The 13,470-nt window shown below is 41.7% G+C and overlaps 2 protein-coding genes across 5 annotated transcripts; both read right to left on the reverse strand.

The window, feature by feature from the left end:
- Window positions 1-1,469, reverse strand: LOC119889432. Its single transcript, XM_038700374.1, has one exon. It carries the CDS (start codon window positions 1,417-1,419, stop codon window positions 67-69), a length of 1,353 nt encoding a protein of 450 aa, XP_038556302.1. The 5' UTR covers window positions 1,420-1,469; the 3' UTR covers window positions 1-66.
- Window positions 1,470-3,003: 1,534 nt separating this feature from the next.
- On the reverse strand, window positions 3,004-7,009 carry LOC119888114. Of its 4 annotated transcripts, none has more exons than XM_038698553.1 (6): window positions 6,657-7,009; window positions 4,753-4,880; window positions 4,387-4,480; window positions 3,878-4,022; window positions 3,214-3,512; window positions 3,004-3,132 (listed from the first exon to the last, which is right to left on the reverse strand). In XM_038698553.1, exons 2-6 carry the CDS (start codon window positions 4,875-4,877, stop codon window positions 3,070-3,072), a joined length of 726 nt encoding a protein of 241 aa, XP_038554481.1. In that variant the 5' UTR covers window positions 4,878-4,880; window positions 6,657-7,009; the 3' UTR covers window positions 3,004-3,069. The 4 variants fall into 4 exon arrangements, with proteins under 4 accessions (XP_038554481.1, XP_038554480.1, XP_038554479.1 ...); XM_038698552.1 differs by having other exon boundaries at window positions 6,055-6,694; XM_038698551.1 differs by lacking the exon at window positions 6,657-7,009 and having other exon boundaries at window positions 3,214-3,509; window positions 4,753-6,639.
- Between the last annotated feature and the right edge of the window lie 6,461 nt (window positions 7,010-13,470).

Here is a 13,470-nt window from a genome sequence, read left to right on the forward strand (position 1 = left end):
TGTCAAACTATGATACAGCATGAACTCTTTAACCCAAATAAATTTTACAAGCTTCTGATCTATCTACTACTCGTTCAGCCATTCCAGATTTCGGCCCTCTCCTCCAAAGGATGACTGTCTGACACCATAGTCCCACGTGAGCTCCTCTTTTACTGTCACGTTTCTAGTGGCAACAAAGATCATGATATCCCTGAGTCCTCCAGAAAAAGGCAACGCAAAGCGAACTGGCTTGACATTAAAGTTCTTGCCCGAGTGGTTTATCCTCCTGCCAAAAGTGTCAATGTCGGGGTGACAGAAGCAGGGGAATTTCTGCGCGTCCAGGCACATCTTTGTGCCATTGTGGCTTTTAAAATAGAAGAAGTACATGTCAGTGCCATCTGGTACCTGACTTTGCCTCTGCCTTCCCTCTGCCTCTGTGACCAGCTCCCCGTGGTAGTCGCATACTACATCTCCAACCTGGAACGGCATCGTTGCCACCACGCCTTTTCCCTTTGGTGGTCCCAGGTCTGTAATGGCCAGGCCCTTCCACTTCTGGTCCAGGACTGCCTGCATGATGTTTGGGTCCGCGAGGACAGACCCCCCCTTACTTTTCCAGACTGCCAAAATTTCCTCCACCTTGGGGGCATTGCAAGTCCATCCTTCCCTTTGCATCTTGTACCTCACCCTTGCTTCTGAAGGCTTTCGATGTGGGTAGTCCATAAGGATGTAATCGATCCTGAGTTTCCTCTGCATGTCCCTCCACTTGTGGTAGAAGATGCGCCCCTCCTCATATCCCTTCATTTTTGACTCCTCCTGAGTGGGAGGAACACCATGCAAAGTCACAGGGAACTCATCCAGAAAATTGTCCCATGTCATGCTGGCCTTGCGCTTTGCAGACACGATGGTGGAGGTGCTCCCCTCCAGTGGTCTGTGCCTTTTGCAGAAACGATCGACCACTTTGGTGACATGGGTCAGGGGCGTGCCGTTCTTTCCCAAGAAAAACCTGTCCTGGTCAGATCCTGCGGCTACTTGGCTCTTCAGGTAGACTGACCGGATGCTGGCCATGTAACAGCTGAACCAGGCTTCTTGTTGGAGTGTCAGGGTGAAGCTGTCCTCTGCTCCACGGGCAGTCATTTTCACAACAACACCCTGGTTGACCCTTGCTCGCCCAAACCACTCCTGCACCGTCAGCTCCCTAACCTGCCGGGTTGTCTTCTGAAGCCCCAGCACCAAGACTGTAATACAGAAGTTCCTCAGGTCTGCCATCCTACCCTCATCCAAAGTCTCACCCCGCTGGAGCCTGGAACAGGTGTTGTCAGCAGTGACCTTGAAACTATTGAGCAGGCTGCACATTCCCGTAGAAGAGAGGGACTGCCTTGTAGAACTGGTGTCCGGTTCCTCAGCCGAGCCACTGGTCACCATTGCAGCAGCCAGAGGCATGTTGGTGACCAGAAACCCGCGTTGCAGGAACGTCTTTGTCAGAGTCCTGCGGGTTGCATCGTCCTGCACTATGTCACATAAATCAGCGTAATCCCAAATGCGTCCTTTCCTTGCCCACTGCAGCTGGGACTCCTTGGCTCGCTGTAGCTCGGCAATGCGCTCCTCTGGGGTACAGTCCTTCATGCAGACCCGGGCCAGGTGGGTCCGGAGCTGGTCCTGGGGAGTCTTGCAGATCAGGCAGCAGACTGGGTTCCTCTGCACTGTGGCAGATTCCCTTGAGGAGAAACAAGAATACACAGGTCAGAACAGAGCGGAAATTGCATTGTTGTCTCTTTGCATAAATGGAGATGTTCAGCCAGTCTGTTCTAAAAGCAGCATGTGAGAACTTACATTTTTTGACTGTTCCTTGCCAAAAATCTGCCCGTGGAGGACTTTTTTTCACGGTCCTCAGTCTACAGCAGCAGCTTCCGAGAGATTCTGGTCCGTCTGCTAGGCCGCCTTCTGCTGTAGATAGTACAGCTAAAGGAATCTGTACTGAAGGTCTCTGTATCAGCACCAGAAAAGCTTTCTTGAATATAGAAAAAAGGAGTTACTGTGTTGCGTCTCCTTGTCTCCTCAGCATCAAGACTCCTCCAAGACTGACACTGTTAAATTACTGGGACATTAATTTGGGGACACAAGCTGCCTATCAAAATTGGGGGCACTTCCCAATTCAGAAAGCCTGCCCACATGTTGTGAAGACGTTCTGGCAAGGATGTTAAGCAAAGCCACATATTAGGAAGACGGTTTGAAAAGGATGTAAAGCCTTGTTATATGTTATGAATACTTTTGACAAGAATGTTGTAAAGCATGGAAACATTTCATTATGTTTAGCAAAGGTCACATTAATATTATCTTGAAAACACTTATTTTATGAACTTACGCGCTACTTATGAACACTTTCACAGATTTTGAGATGTTCAACTGATTTTGTGGTATTGCAAATGTCCTCTTTGGTTTATTTCAACTATTTGGTTTGGAGAAACTGAAAATCGCGAGAAATGCCTACAACGACCCAACGCCCATCCTGCAAACAGTCCCAACCTTATAAAGAGTACACAGCACATCTTGTCATTTTAAATGTTGAGACATGTTTAAAAAACTGTGTTTTACTACTGGCTTTAACCTTTCCTGGGAATTTGTTTTACACACCCTTCATGTGCCTAAAAAAATCTTAATGTGTAAAGGGCTCGGTCATTAAAGCTGCCACATTAATGTAGTGGAGTAAACAGTACAAATTTCTTCTGTAACATGTAGTGAAGCAGAAATAGGCATGAAAATTACAGGCGCTTCAAATGTGTACCCAGGTACAGTACTTGAGTAAATGTACTTAGCACTGCTCTTATTCATCAGGCTTCTGCAGCCCTTTAAAGCCCCTTGACACAGTGTCATGTTAAGGACACTGATGGAATAAAGTGAGCGAAATTTAGCCAAATCAGGAAACCAACCCATGAAAGCTCCTTGGAAATGCTGGTGTCATAAAGAACACGAAAAAAGGAAGCAATACATTTTATACAAACAAACCATTTATTAAAATATATATACAAAGATACAAATAAAATGTAAAACATTATAAACAAATATATACATATATACAAGGAGGACACAATCTTACACTAGCCAGGAGAAATCTGGTAGGCTGTCGACCTCCCACTCAAGGTTAGTGGTGAACAGCTGCAAGGAAGAAAGAGAGGTTTAGAGAAGTTGACCCCCATACTGTGAGATGCTAGAATTCTGCTGTGCACCTGTGCTCACCACTTCCAGGGCATCCTGAGATGAATCCTCAGCTAACCAGCTGCTGCAGGCCTCACTCAGGTTTGGTGCCAGTGGAGACGTCCCAGGCTCTGCTGCCTCCACTGAGCTGCCGCTGTCCTGTGAGGGACAGCCAACAGACGGTGGTGACCCGGGAACACGAGGCTGTGGTGGAGGCGGTGGTGGTGAGGATCCACCTGCTGTTGAGGCAGCTTCACCACACAGAGGAGGACCTGCCTCCTCTTTCTCCAGACCATCGGTTGCCAGGCCTTTTCGATGGAAGCCTATTTTCTTCCCAGCTTCTGAAAGACACAGAAAAACCTGGAAAATGTGTATACACATATGTATCTTTTCACCACAGTGCACAAGGACACAGATCCGGATGGCTACTGAGACATTACCCTTACAAAGCTGGAACCCTGTTGCTCAGTCAGTACGGACAAGCTTACACTGAGCTTGTAAAGCTGACAGTAATGGTAATAAAGAGAATGAGCTTTTATGCCAGGTAGACATACACACAAAAAAATCTAAAATAATGGCAACAATAACAGCATATTAGTGCCACTGCTTGAATGAGGAGCGGATCGTCTCTGGTGAGAGAAGCTTCTCTTTTAAAGTATTCAATAATAGGTTGGCCAACAGTCTGACAGAAAAGATTCAAACTCACTATGTAAGTTGTCCACTCCCTGCCCAATGGACATCAGGGACTGCTGGATCACTTCAACTTCTTTTCTTTTCTTTTTTATTTGATTGAGTCTTGAGAAAATGGCGGCCCTCCGTTGTTTCATCAAAACCTCTGTCCTTTTGTCCTTCTGTGAACACAGAACATAAAGTGAGACACTGAGGTAAATGCTCCTTATTTCTATAGCGCCTTGCTAGTCTTTTCAGCCACTTTTACACTACATCGCATTCACACACTGAGCCTAAGTGCTCAAACAGAAACTAACATTCACACACTGGTGGAACAGCCACCAAGGGGAATTCGAGGTTCAGTATCTTGCCCAAGGACACTTCGACATGCAGCCTGGAGGAGCCTTCCGATTAAAGGGAAACCCGCTCTACCTCCTGAGCCACAGCATCTGAATAATTTACATTACAGACCACTCAAATCAGCGTATACCAGATCTCTGAAATGGCAGCAAAGCAATATGCTTTTACAAAAGAGCTAAAGCCTACCGCCATTTTGTGAACAGTGTTCAGGTGACAATCCAGCCTGGTGAACTCCCTCCCACGGCACCTCATTTCAGGGCAACACAGGGGGCCTCCATATCTACACAGACATTGTCACACATTATCGGAACGTCATAAGCACAGTAATCATTACATTAACTCATTTTTATCCAAAGCGACTTACATTTAAGGAACATCATACATGCATCAACAAAGCATCAAATACAGCACGAGAACTACAACTGACAATATCTACTAGTAAGAGGAGGAACATAAACTTGTATTATGGAGTTTAGGTGGATGGGTGCAGACTCAGCAGTAATCAGCTGTAATCAGCTGTGTGTTTGTGTGTGGGGAAACAGTTTTACTGACCTTCCTGATGCCATTCCCAGCATCAGCCTCCTCTCCTCCCGGTCTGTGACACCGTGCACTTCCTTCATGTGCCCGGAAACATTTGCATAACCCAACAGGCACACCGGGCAGTCTTTCAGTGTCATTTTCTGTGTGTGTGATGGAAAAGCAAACATCCAACATGTGGAGAAATAAGTCAACAGCTGAAACACAAGACTGAACTTTTAACAAGTACGATGCATGCAGCATTACACCTGTAACAAATTCAAGGGATATGGACTTTTTAAATGCCATCTTGCAATTGACTGCAAGGAGCTATTCCGTCACTCAGTGCGCAGTGCAGCGGGCTCTGGTTGCGAAGTCAGTCCATCAGTAAACCGTGCTGACGCTGAGCTGACAGAGAGCAGTGTCTGTTTTGCACGCTCAGTGGTTTAGCCTGTTGTAGAGGGACCAGATTATGCACACACAGAGACAAACTGATGTGACTGATGTCATGTTTTAAGCACAGATGATCTCCCACAGGTGAAAGTGAACACAGCTGTATTTAATAGGTAACACATTAGGAAACGGCGACATCTCCTAATTTGATTTGTTTGCTAAGTCATAATTTATTAAAGGAGACAACAAGAAAGAACATGTTTTTAAATCAGTCTTTACTTAGGCTTAGGAATATTGTCCTGGTGTAAATGTGGCAGGTGTTCAGGAGCGGATGACTTGTCATTTCATTACAAATAACTACGAGTTTATGTTCACCTATTTACCTTTACCAGAGGAAGCCCAGTGGCTGAAATAATTCCAGTCACATCCACATCAAATAAACAACTATGAGAAAAGACCCTGTGTGTGTGTTTTGTAATTTCTTATGTTACTCCCTACTCAAGTGTTTTTTTCTTTTTTTCAGAAAATACTTTTGTACTCTCACTCAAGCAGATATTTTCATGACTTGTTTTAGCAAAGTAACAGTATACGTGACCACTTCCAGACTAAAGTTAAAGTTTAAATTAATCTTTATTTGGATATAGTGGGCCTCATCGTCTTCCCTGGCACTTCACCGCTCCCCTCCAGCACGCGCCGGACACCGCGCACCAGCGTAGGGTTCCAAAACATTAAACACGTGCACAAGCGCACGTTATGCAAAACGTGCGGCGGACTGAGGTTAATTCCTCACCATACATGCAGCATGAAGTAAGTACTATGCAATCCATATGTTATAATGGCTTACTAAGCGACCGCCGGCAGACTAGCGGGAGCTAACTGTAACCACAGCTGTGCGCCTGTTTTTATCCATTTTTATTAAAGTGGGCCTCATGGAAACGCACTCACCAGTTCTCCAACCCAGAAATCACGGCTTCAAAAGTTATTATTCTGCGTCTTTTCTAAACCAGAGCTCGATGCTGCTCACTGAGATTGGGAGGTCACGAGCCGTCCTACATCTGATGAAGCCGTTTCGCTAAGGCAACATAAATTGTGTTTTTATAAACAAACCAGCGGCCACTGTTGCGCTAACCCCTATTAAATGACACGAAAGTAGAAGTTATTGTCAACCCTGAATAGTCTGGCATTATTATAAGAGACTGGCAAACATCCCTAGGAAGCTGACATCGGGAGATTACATGTGTTTACATTTGGGAAGATGGCTTCCCTGGCACTTCACCGCTCCCCTCCAGCACGCGCCGGACACCGCGCACCAGCGTAGGGTTCCAAAACATTAAACATGTGCACAAGCGCACGTTATGCAAAACGTGCGGCGGACTGAGGTTAATTCCTCACCATACATGCAGCATGAAGTAAGTACTATGCAATCCATATGTTATAATGGCTTACTAAGCGACCGCCGGCAGACTAGCGGGAGCTAACTGTAACCACAGCTGTGCGCCTGTTTTTATCCATTTTTATTAAAGTGGGCCTCATGGAAACGCACTCACCAGTTCTCCAACCCAGAAATCACGGCTTCAAAAGTTCTTCTCTCCTTTACGGCGACCACTTGGCGAAAGGTGACGTAGGCGGGGCCTCCTCTCGGCTACATTACGGTTAGTGTCAACAGTGGAACACGTGACAGTCAAGATCAACGCTAAAATAATTGTTTTTGTTCATAAAGTCAACTGTCTGTCTTTTGGAAACACCATGATGACCGTGTTGTGTGTAACAGCGTGTAATGTGAATCAGGATCTATTACAATTTATTTAATTTATTAATTTCATCAGTGCGGTCACATCTCAGTGCGCATGTCAGATCTCTCTGCAGCTGGGTCTTTCCAGGAATGAGTTGAATTTATGTCCCAGCGCCTTTTCAGGAGTGAAATGAAATCAGATAGTAAAAATGTACATTTCCATGTTAACAGTGAAATTAGTTACAATGTTACTTTAGATAATTATCTGGCAATTACTCTCAGGCATCTTGTGCTGATGTCATTTCAGCATTAGCCTATATGCTGCGTTCAAGGCCACTGGGAACTCCCAACTAGAAAAACTATCCTGATATGCCACCTGAAGTCGGATTTCCTACTTGTAAACTCGGGGAAAAAATATGCACCCAGACTTCATGAGTAGCAGCCAAATTATGTCACTCCCATGGTAGCACACATTTTAAATGGTAAACAACAACCTAAAAGGCAACATAAATCGCATTTGCATGTAAGTAATTAAAAGTATAAATACTATCATATAGTAAAATGTTAAGAAACTGCAGCTCAGAAAATAGAACTTGAGTTGTGATGGAAATGTGGAAATTAGTACAAGTCTGGACTAATGCAAGGTGAAAAGAAGAAAAGGCCGTGGGGCTGGATCGTTGGCCAGTACGAGCACAGCCAGAGATGTACAGTACAGCCAGCATCCGATACAAGCAGCTCAGACCCTAATGGAACAGCGGCTGCTCCACCAAATGACCCGGCAGATTGCCCCCCCCCCCCAATCTTAACAGACTTTATGAGGACTGAGTTGGTGTACAGAGGTCCATTCAAACCAGCACTGCATTTACTAGAAGAGGTTTCTATTCAGGCTTGTTAAAGGGGGAAGGTTGTAGTGAGAGCATTGTGGAGTCACGTGTGGCTGTGCAGAAGACCGGACCTGCTTTCGCACTGTGAGTCGTAGCCAGTTTGTGACCGAGCTGAGACGTAGCTGGTAGATTTTTGCAATGGAAGGGTTAGGAATATAGAAACCGAAGCCATTCTTGCTCTGTGTGGGACTGTGAGCTGCCCTTTGTCAGTGGTGCTGAAGATAACACCTCTGTGGATTTGTGGTGAGATTTCTGCCTGATCACAAGCGTTTTCAGTTAGTTTCAGAGTCTACCTCGTTGTCTCATCCTTAACATGCAGTCCCAAACTGAAGGGGGTACTACCACAACAGCAGAGCTATGACGCCGGGCAATCCTCCACACACTACGGGAAATATCCACTTGTCCTCTTGAGGCTGTATTTAGAAAGATAGGTTGCTTTTAATCAGATCTGCAAATTTGAATGTGTAGTATGTTTACATTTGATACTTAAGTACTTTTAAAACCAGGTACTTCTATTGTATTATACTGGATGACTTTTACTTGAGTGACATTTTTCGTGTGGTGCCTGTACTTTTAATTAAGTATTAAAATAGAGTACTTCTTCCACCACTAATGATTACTGACGAGTTAGCGTTAACAAATCACAGACTAACCACCATGTTTTCTTGCACAGTGATTTTACGAAGGAATACAACCCACAAAAATGAAACTGCTGTAACTCTGAAATGACGATGAATGCAGTAACGTTAGCCCTGATCAACCCTTAACCACAGAGGTGAAATATCAGAAAACAGTTTATTAGGTAAAACAGTTGGGTCTTTGAGTCTCAACTAACTGCTGTTGAAATGTTACAAATACTATTATAACACTACTATAAAGAATCTGTGGGCAGACATTAGCCAAATAAAGTGTAACCTACACGTATATTTTTGATAATATAACGTTATTATTTTTGTTTAAGGTTGAAAGATTTAGTTACACAGTCATTTCTCCTAGTTCCTCCTCCAGGTTGTGGATGGAGCCTCTGCGGTGGACAGATGTAGATTTAGCCAGAGCCAGGATGGCACTGTGCCGACCCAACAGTTCAACAGACCCTCAGCCTGGGGAAGCAGGTTAAGTTTCCTTTTGTGTGACTGGGACCAGGAACTACAGCTTTCTGTCTTCCTACCTCCAGCTGAACCTGATGCCAAATGTTACGTGTAAAACTTGATTTACAAAATGTGTACAAATATTTTTATATGGATAAAAGTAAAAGGTACAACATTTCCCTCAGATGTGGTGGAGTAGATGTCCTTTTCTTTAGCAAGAAAACACAATAACTAGTGTTATGTTCTAAGGTCATTTGGCTCCATCTAGTGACCAAAAGTGTATTCTGCTGCATATGATCCAGGTTGAACTAAATTCTGCTTGACATTTTATCAATAAGGCCACAATTAATAATAAGCAATAGATTTGAATTCAATCATATTTAACATTTATTAAATTGAACACACACGAGTTGAACATATCTGAACTGTCACCCTACCATGAATTAAGTATAAAATATAGATATTAACACGAAACATGAAAATATACCCCAAAACAACTAAAAAAAATACACAGCAAACACACCACCTTCAATAAATGTTCCCTACAAAGATCAAAAATTCTCTCTACTTGCAATTTGTGGACTAGGGAACCGAAAATGGCTGTCTGCAGGGGCCGCCTCCACCTTCTGTTGCACCTGAGATAATGCTACCAAACAGTTGCCATTGTTTATAAAGTGGCATTTACAACACATACGAGAAATGGAATAAGAAAGACGAGCACAGCTACACAAATATGTTATGACTACATTTCATTCCAGGTTTTAGGAAGCAGTTTTCATTCAGCAATCTTTCAACTTCAACTGTCCTCGCTGACACTGAGATGGTGTGACCCCGGGGTCGGTGGCCTCCGCTGGGGAGATAAAGATGAATAAAATGTTGTCTCTATTAACTAAAGTCCCAAACCAAGTTATCATAACCCTCTCCCTTGTTTCCACTTTCCTTTTGACCCTGTCATCGTATCACAAAGACACACCTTATTAAAAAGCTAATCAGTCATGAATTGGCATTACAAACATCATTCATTAATTCATTCCATTCAAAGCTTCATACACCAAAGCCGTGTTGCCATTATAATCACTCTGCCTGTTTTACATTTATTGTCCACTGGATGGCACACTAGAGCAAATCAAGGACCGTGAAGCTTCGGCCCATGAGTGAACCAACTGGATGGAAAGGCCTGAGGAGAAGCCATAAAGTGAGGCCCTGCGTCACCACTCTTCAGCATTTTGCAGGCATTTTGCCAGTCAATGCCAATCCTCAGGTGGATGCTAACGTATGGCCTGGTAAGCAGGGCAGCGATGTGCTCTTCTCCCTCCTTTACTATCTTGTCTGACCACACCATGTAGCGCTGCAGGCCCACATGCTCTTCTATCAATTAAATTAAATTCAAATTAGCTTTATTGGCATGAATGTGTCACAAGAATATTGCCAAAGCATCATACATACAACATAAGAACAATCAACCCCATACACTTCATTAAACAAGTAATTAAAGCGTAAAGTAATCAAAGCGTATGTGTGTTTGTGTTAAAAAAAATTAGAAATATTCAAAATTAAAATAAAATAAATAAATAAAACAGTAAGCGTGTGTGTGTGTTAAGAAATATTAAAAATAAATGAATAAACAAAACAGTAAGCGTGTGTTTAAAAAATATAAATAAATAAATAAACAAAACAGTAAGCGTGTTTGTGTTAAAAAAATGTGAAATATTAAAAATTAAAATAAAATAAATAAATAAAACAGTAAGTGTGTGTGTGTGTTTAAAAATATTAAAAATAAATGAATAAACCAAACAGTAAGCGTGTGTGTGTGTTTAAAAAATATATAATAAATAAATAAATAAACAAAACAGTAAGCGTGTGTGTTTGTGTTAAAAAAAGTGAAATATTAAAAATTAAAATAAAATAAATAAATAAAACAGTAAGCGTGTGTGTGTGTTTAAAAATATTAAAAATAAATGAATAAACCAAACAGTAAGCGTGTGTGTGTGTTTAAAAAATATATAATAAATAAATAAATAAACAAAACAGTAAGCGTGTGTGTTTGTGTTAAAAAAAGTGAAATATTAAAAATTAAAATAAAATAAATAAATAAAACAGTAAGCGTGTGTGTGTGTGTGTTTAAAAAATTTTTAAAAAATGAATAAACAAAACAGTAAGCATGTGTGTTTTTAAAAAAATAAAAAAATAAATAAACAAAACAGTTACCATGTGTGTGTGTTTAAAAAAATATATTAAAAAAATAAATAAACAAAATAGTAAGCATGTGTGTGTTTAAAAAAATATAAAAATAAATAAATAAACAAAATAGTAAGCGTGTGTGTGTTTAAAAAATATAAAAAATAAATAAATAAACAAAACAGTAAGCGTGTGTTTTAAAAATATATTTAAAAAATAAATAAATAAACAAAACAGTAAGTGTGTGTGTGTTTAAAAATATATAAAAAAATAAATAAGTAAACAAAACAGTAAGTGTGTGTTAAAAGAATTTAATAAATAAATAAATAAAACAGTAAGCGTGTGTGTGTTAAAAAATAAAAAAATAAAAATAAAATAAATAAATTTCTATCACTGGGAACTGGGTGGGAGACCCAGACAGCTTGGGGTTAGCTTGTGGTATTAGCATAGATAATCACGCTGACTGTGTATGCAACATCATGGTATCATAATCACATCGCTGGAATAACTCTCACTTCAGACCTGATTCCGTAAAAAAATTTATGCAAATAGCAACATCCCCAAATGCGATACACGCCTCGAGTATTGAAACCAATTAAGTGAACAGTTTGCCCTCCATCCGGATAGGCGTCTGCTCTGCTTCCCGAGTTAGGGGGTTAGGTAAAGGGGAAAAAACTTCACTTTCACTTTTATGAAGTAGCAGCTGTTGGTCTTCTCAATCGCCTGGTCAAGTAGGTTTAGGATGAATAGGGTATTGCAACAACACATGGCAATTTCTCGTGTCATGAGAGGCCTGCTTTTGGATTGTAGGTCTGCTCATATCCTTTGGGGACAGATTGGCAAGTAACTGTCTGAAGTTGTCAGTGACATCATTCAGCAACTCTGTGGCCACAATGTTGTTCAGTTCTTTTTTGAAGAGCCTTGTGTCTGGTGCTGTTTTATCAGCCGGGACAAAAGTCAAGAGAAGGTAGTTCCAACCATCTGCGTAGCTAAGTGTGTGTCCCACAGCATGTTTGTGTACCGTATGTGCTCAAGCCCTCGTGTTTTTTAAGGATAGGGTAGTGGGGTTTCAATAAAGTAGACTTGAAGCGTGGTAGAAAGATGTGGCCCACCTAGCAGCCCTTGCAGTTTGTCAAACTCTATGACGACATGTATTCAAGAAAATTATGGGGATAGGACACTGTTGTAGAGTGCAGTCCCACAAACAAGTCGGCATGCATGAACTCTTTGACACTGCTGAACTTTGCAACTGAATCCAGCACATTTGATGTGTTATGCCCACATCAAATAGTTCATCTGGCACATCCATAATAATTGGTGTGTTCAGAATCTGAAAAAATTGTGATTCTGAGTGAAGATGGAAAGTGACGTAAATCAAGTCAGTCTGAGGAGCAGCACAAAAAAAACGGCTTGCCTCCACGACGCTCAGAGGTGAAATGACAGCAAAAGAAATCTACGCATCCACGTTGTCTATGTTGTCTATGCCCACATCAAATAGTTCGTCTGGCATGGTAATTGGTGTATTCAGAATCTGAAAAAGTAGCAATTGTGAGTGAAGATGAAGAAAGAAATCTACACATCCACGTAACATGTAAAACAACATTGTACATTTAACACTTCAGTGCATTTGGGAATGAGGGCATTAACCACAATTAGAAATTAATGAATAACTTTTGACAGGAAGGCGGTGGAGCCAAATGGTTTGCGGTGTTGTACTTGGGGTGGAATTTCCAGTGGGACTCGAGTGTTTTGAGGAAGATTTGAGGCATGGCTGCAGCATATATGCCGCATTGTGGACAGAAAATGACAGCAAATTTCTAAGTATCAAAAGTCGAGTGAGTTTTTGGGAAATAACTTTTGACAGGAAGGTGCTAGAGAAAAACGGTTTGCACCGTTGGACTCGGGGTTGAATTTCAAGTCGGACTGATGTGTTTTGGAGACAATTGGAGAGTAGCTGTCAGAGGCTGTCCCACCTGCACTCCTATTTTAGCTATTACTCCTATTTTAGCTTTAGCTTCATTACACTGGCTCCCAGTATGTTTTAGAATTGACTTTAAAATTCTATTGATCACTTTTAAAGCTCTTCATGGCCTCTCGCCTTGTTCTATTTCTGACCTTTTAGTCCCATACGCACCAGCACGTACCTTGAGATCCTCGGGCAGAGGTCTGTTGTCTGTTCCAGAGTCTCGACTGAAAACTAAAGGGGACAGAGCGTTTGCTGTCAGGGCCCCGAGGCTCTGGAACAGCCTGCCCGAGGAAATCAGGTCGGCTGAGTCAGTGAACTCTTTTAAGTCCCTTCTTAAAACATACTTTTATAGGAGAGCTTTTCCCGATCTTATTTGACTTTATTTTATCCCTTTTATTTTATTGTATTTTACTAATTTTATATTAAATTTTCATGCTCTTATCTTTTTTTTGTATTATTCTTTACACTTGTTAAAGCACTTTGTAACTTGTTTTTGAAAAGTGCTCTACAAAT

This window comes from Micropterus salmoides, unplaced genomic scaffold (genome assembly GCF_014851395.1).
Source record: "Micropterus salmoides isolate LMB-PRFRI ecotype aquatic unplaced genomic scaffold, ASM1485139v1 Ms_hic_scaffold_5, whole genome shotgun sequence".
Lineage (NCBI taxonomy): Eukaryota > Metazoa > Chordata > Actinopteri > Centrarchiformes > Centrarchidae > Micropterus > Micropterus salmoides.

Bases quoted from the DNA above. Each gene is read 5' to 3' on its own strand.
- LOC119889432 (XM_038700374.1), bottom strand. From the start codon at position 1,419: ATGCCTCTGGCTGCTGCAATGGTGACCAGTGGCTCGGCTGAGGAACCG.
- LOC119888114 (XM_038698550.1), bottom strand. From the start codon at position 4,907: ATGTTTGCTTTTCCATCACACACACAGAAAATGACACTGAAAGACTGC. The intron at 4,481-4,752 runs GTCAGTAAAACT...ATGTCTGTGTAG, and splicing joins CTGGGAATGGCATCAGGAAG to ATATGGAGGCCCCCTGTGTT. The intron at 3,513-3,877 runs GTGAGTTTGAAT...TGTGTCTTTCAG, and splicing joins GGGAGTGGACAACTTACATA to AAGCTGGGAAGAAAATAGGC.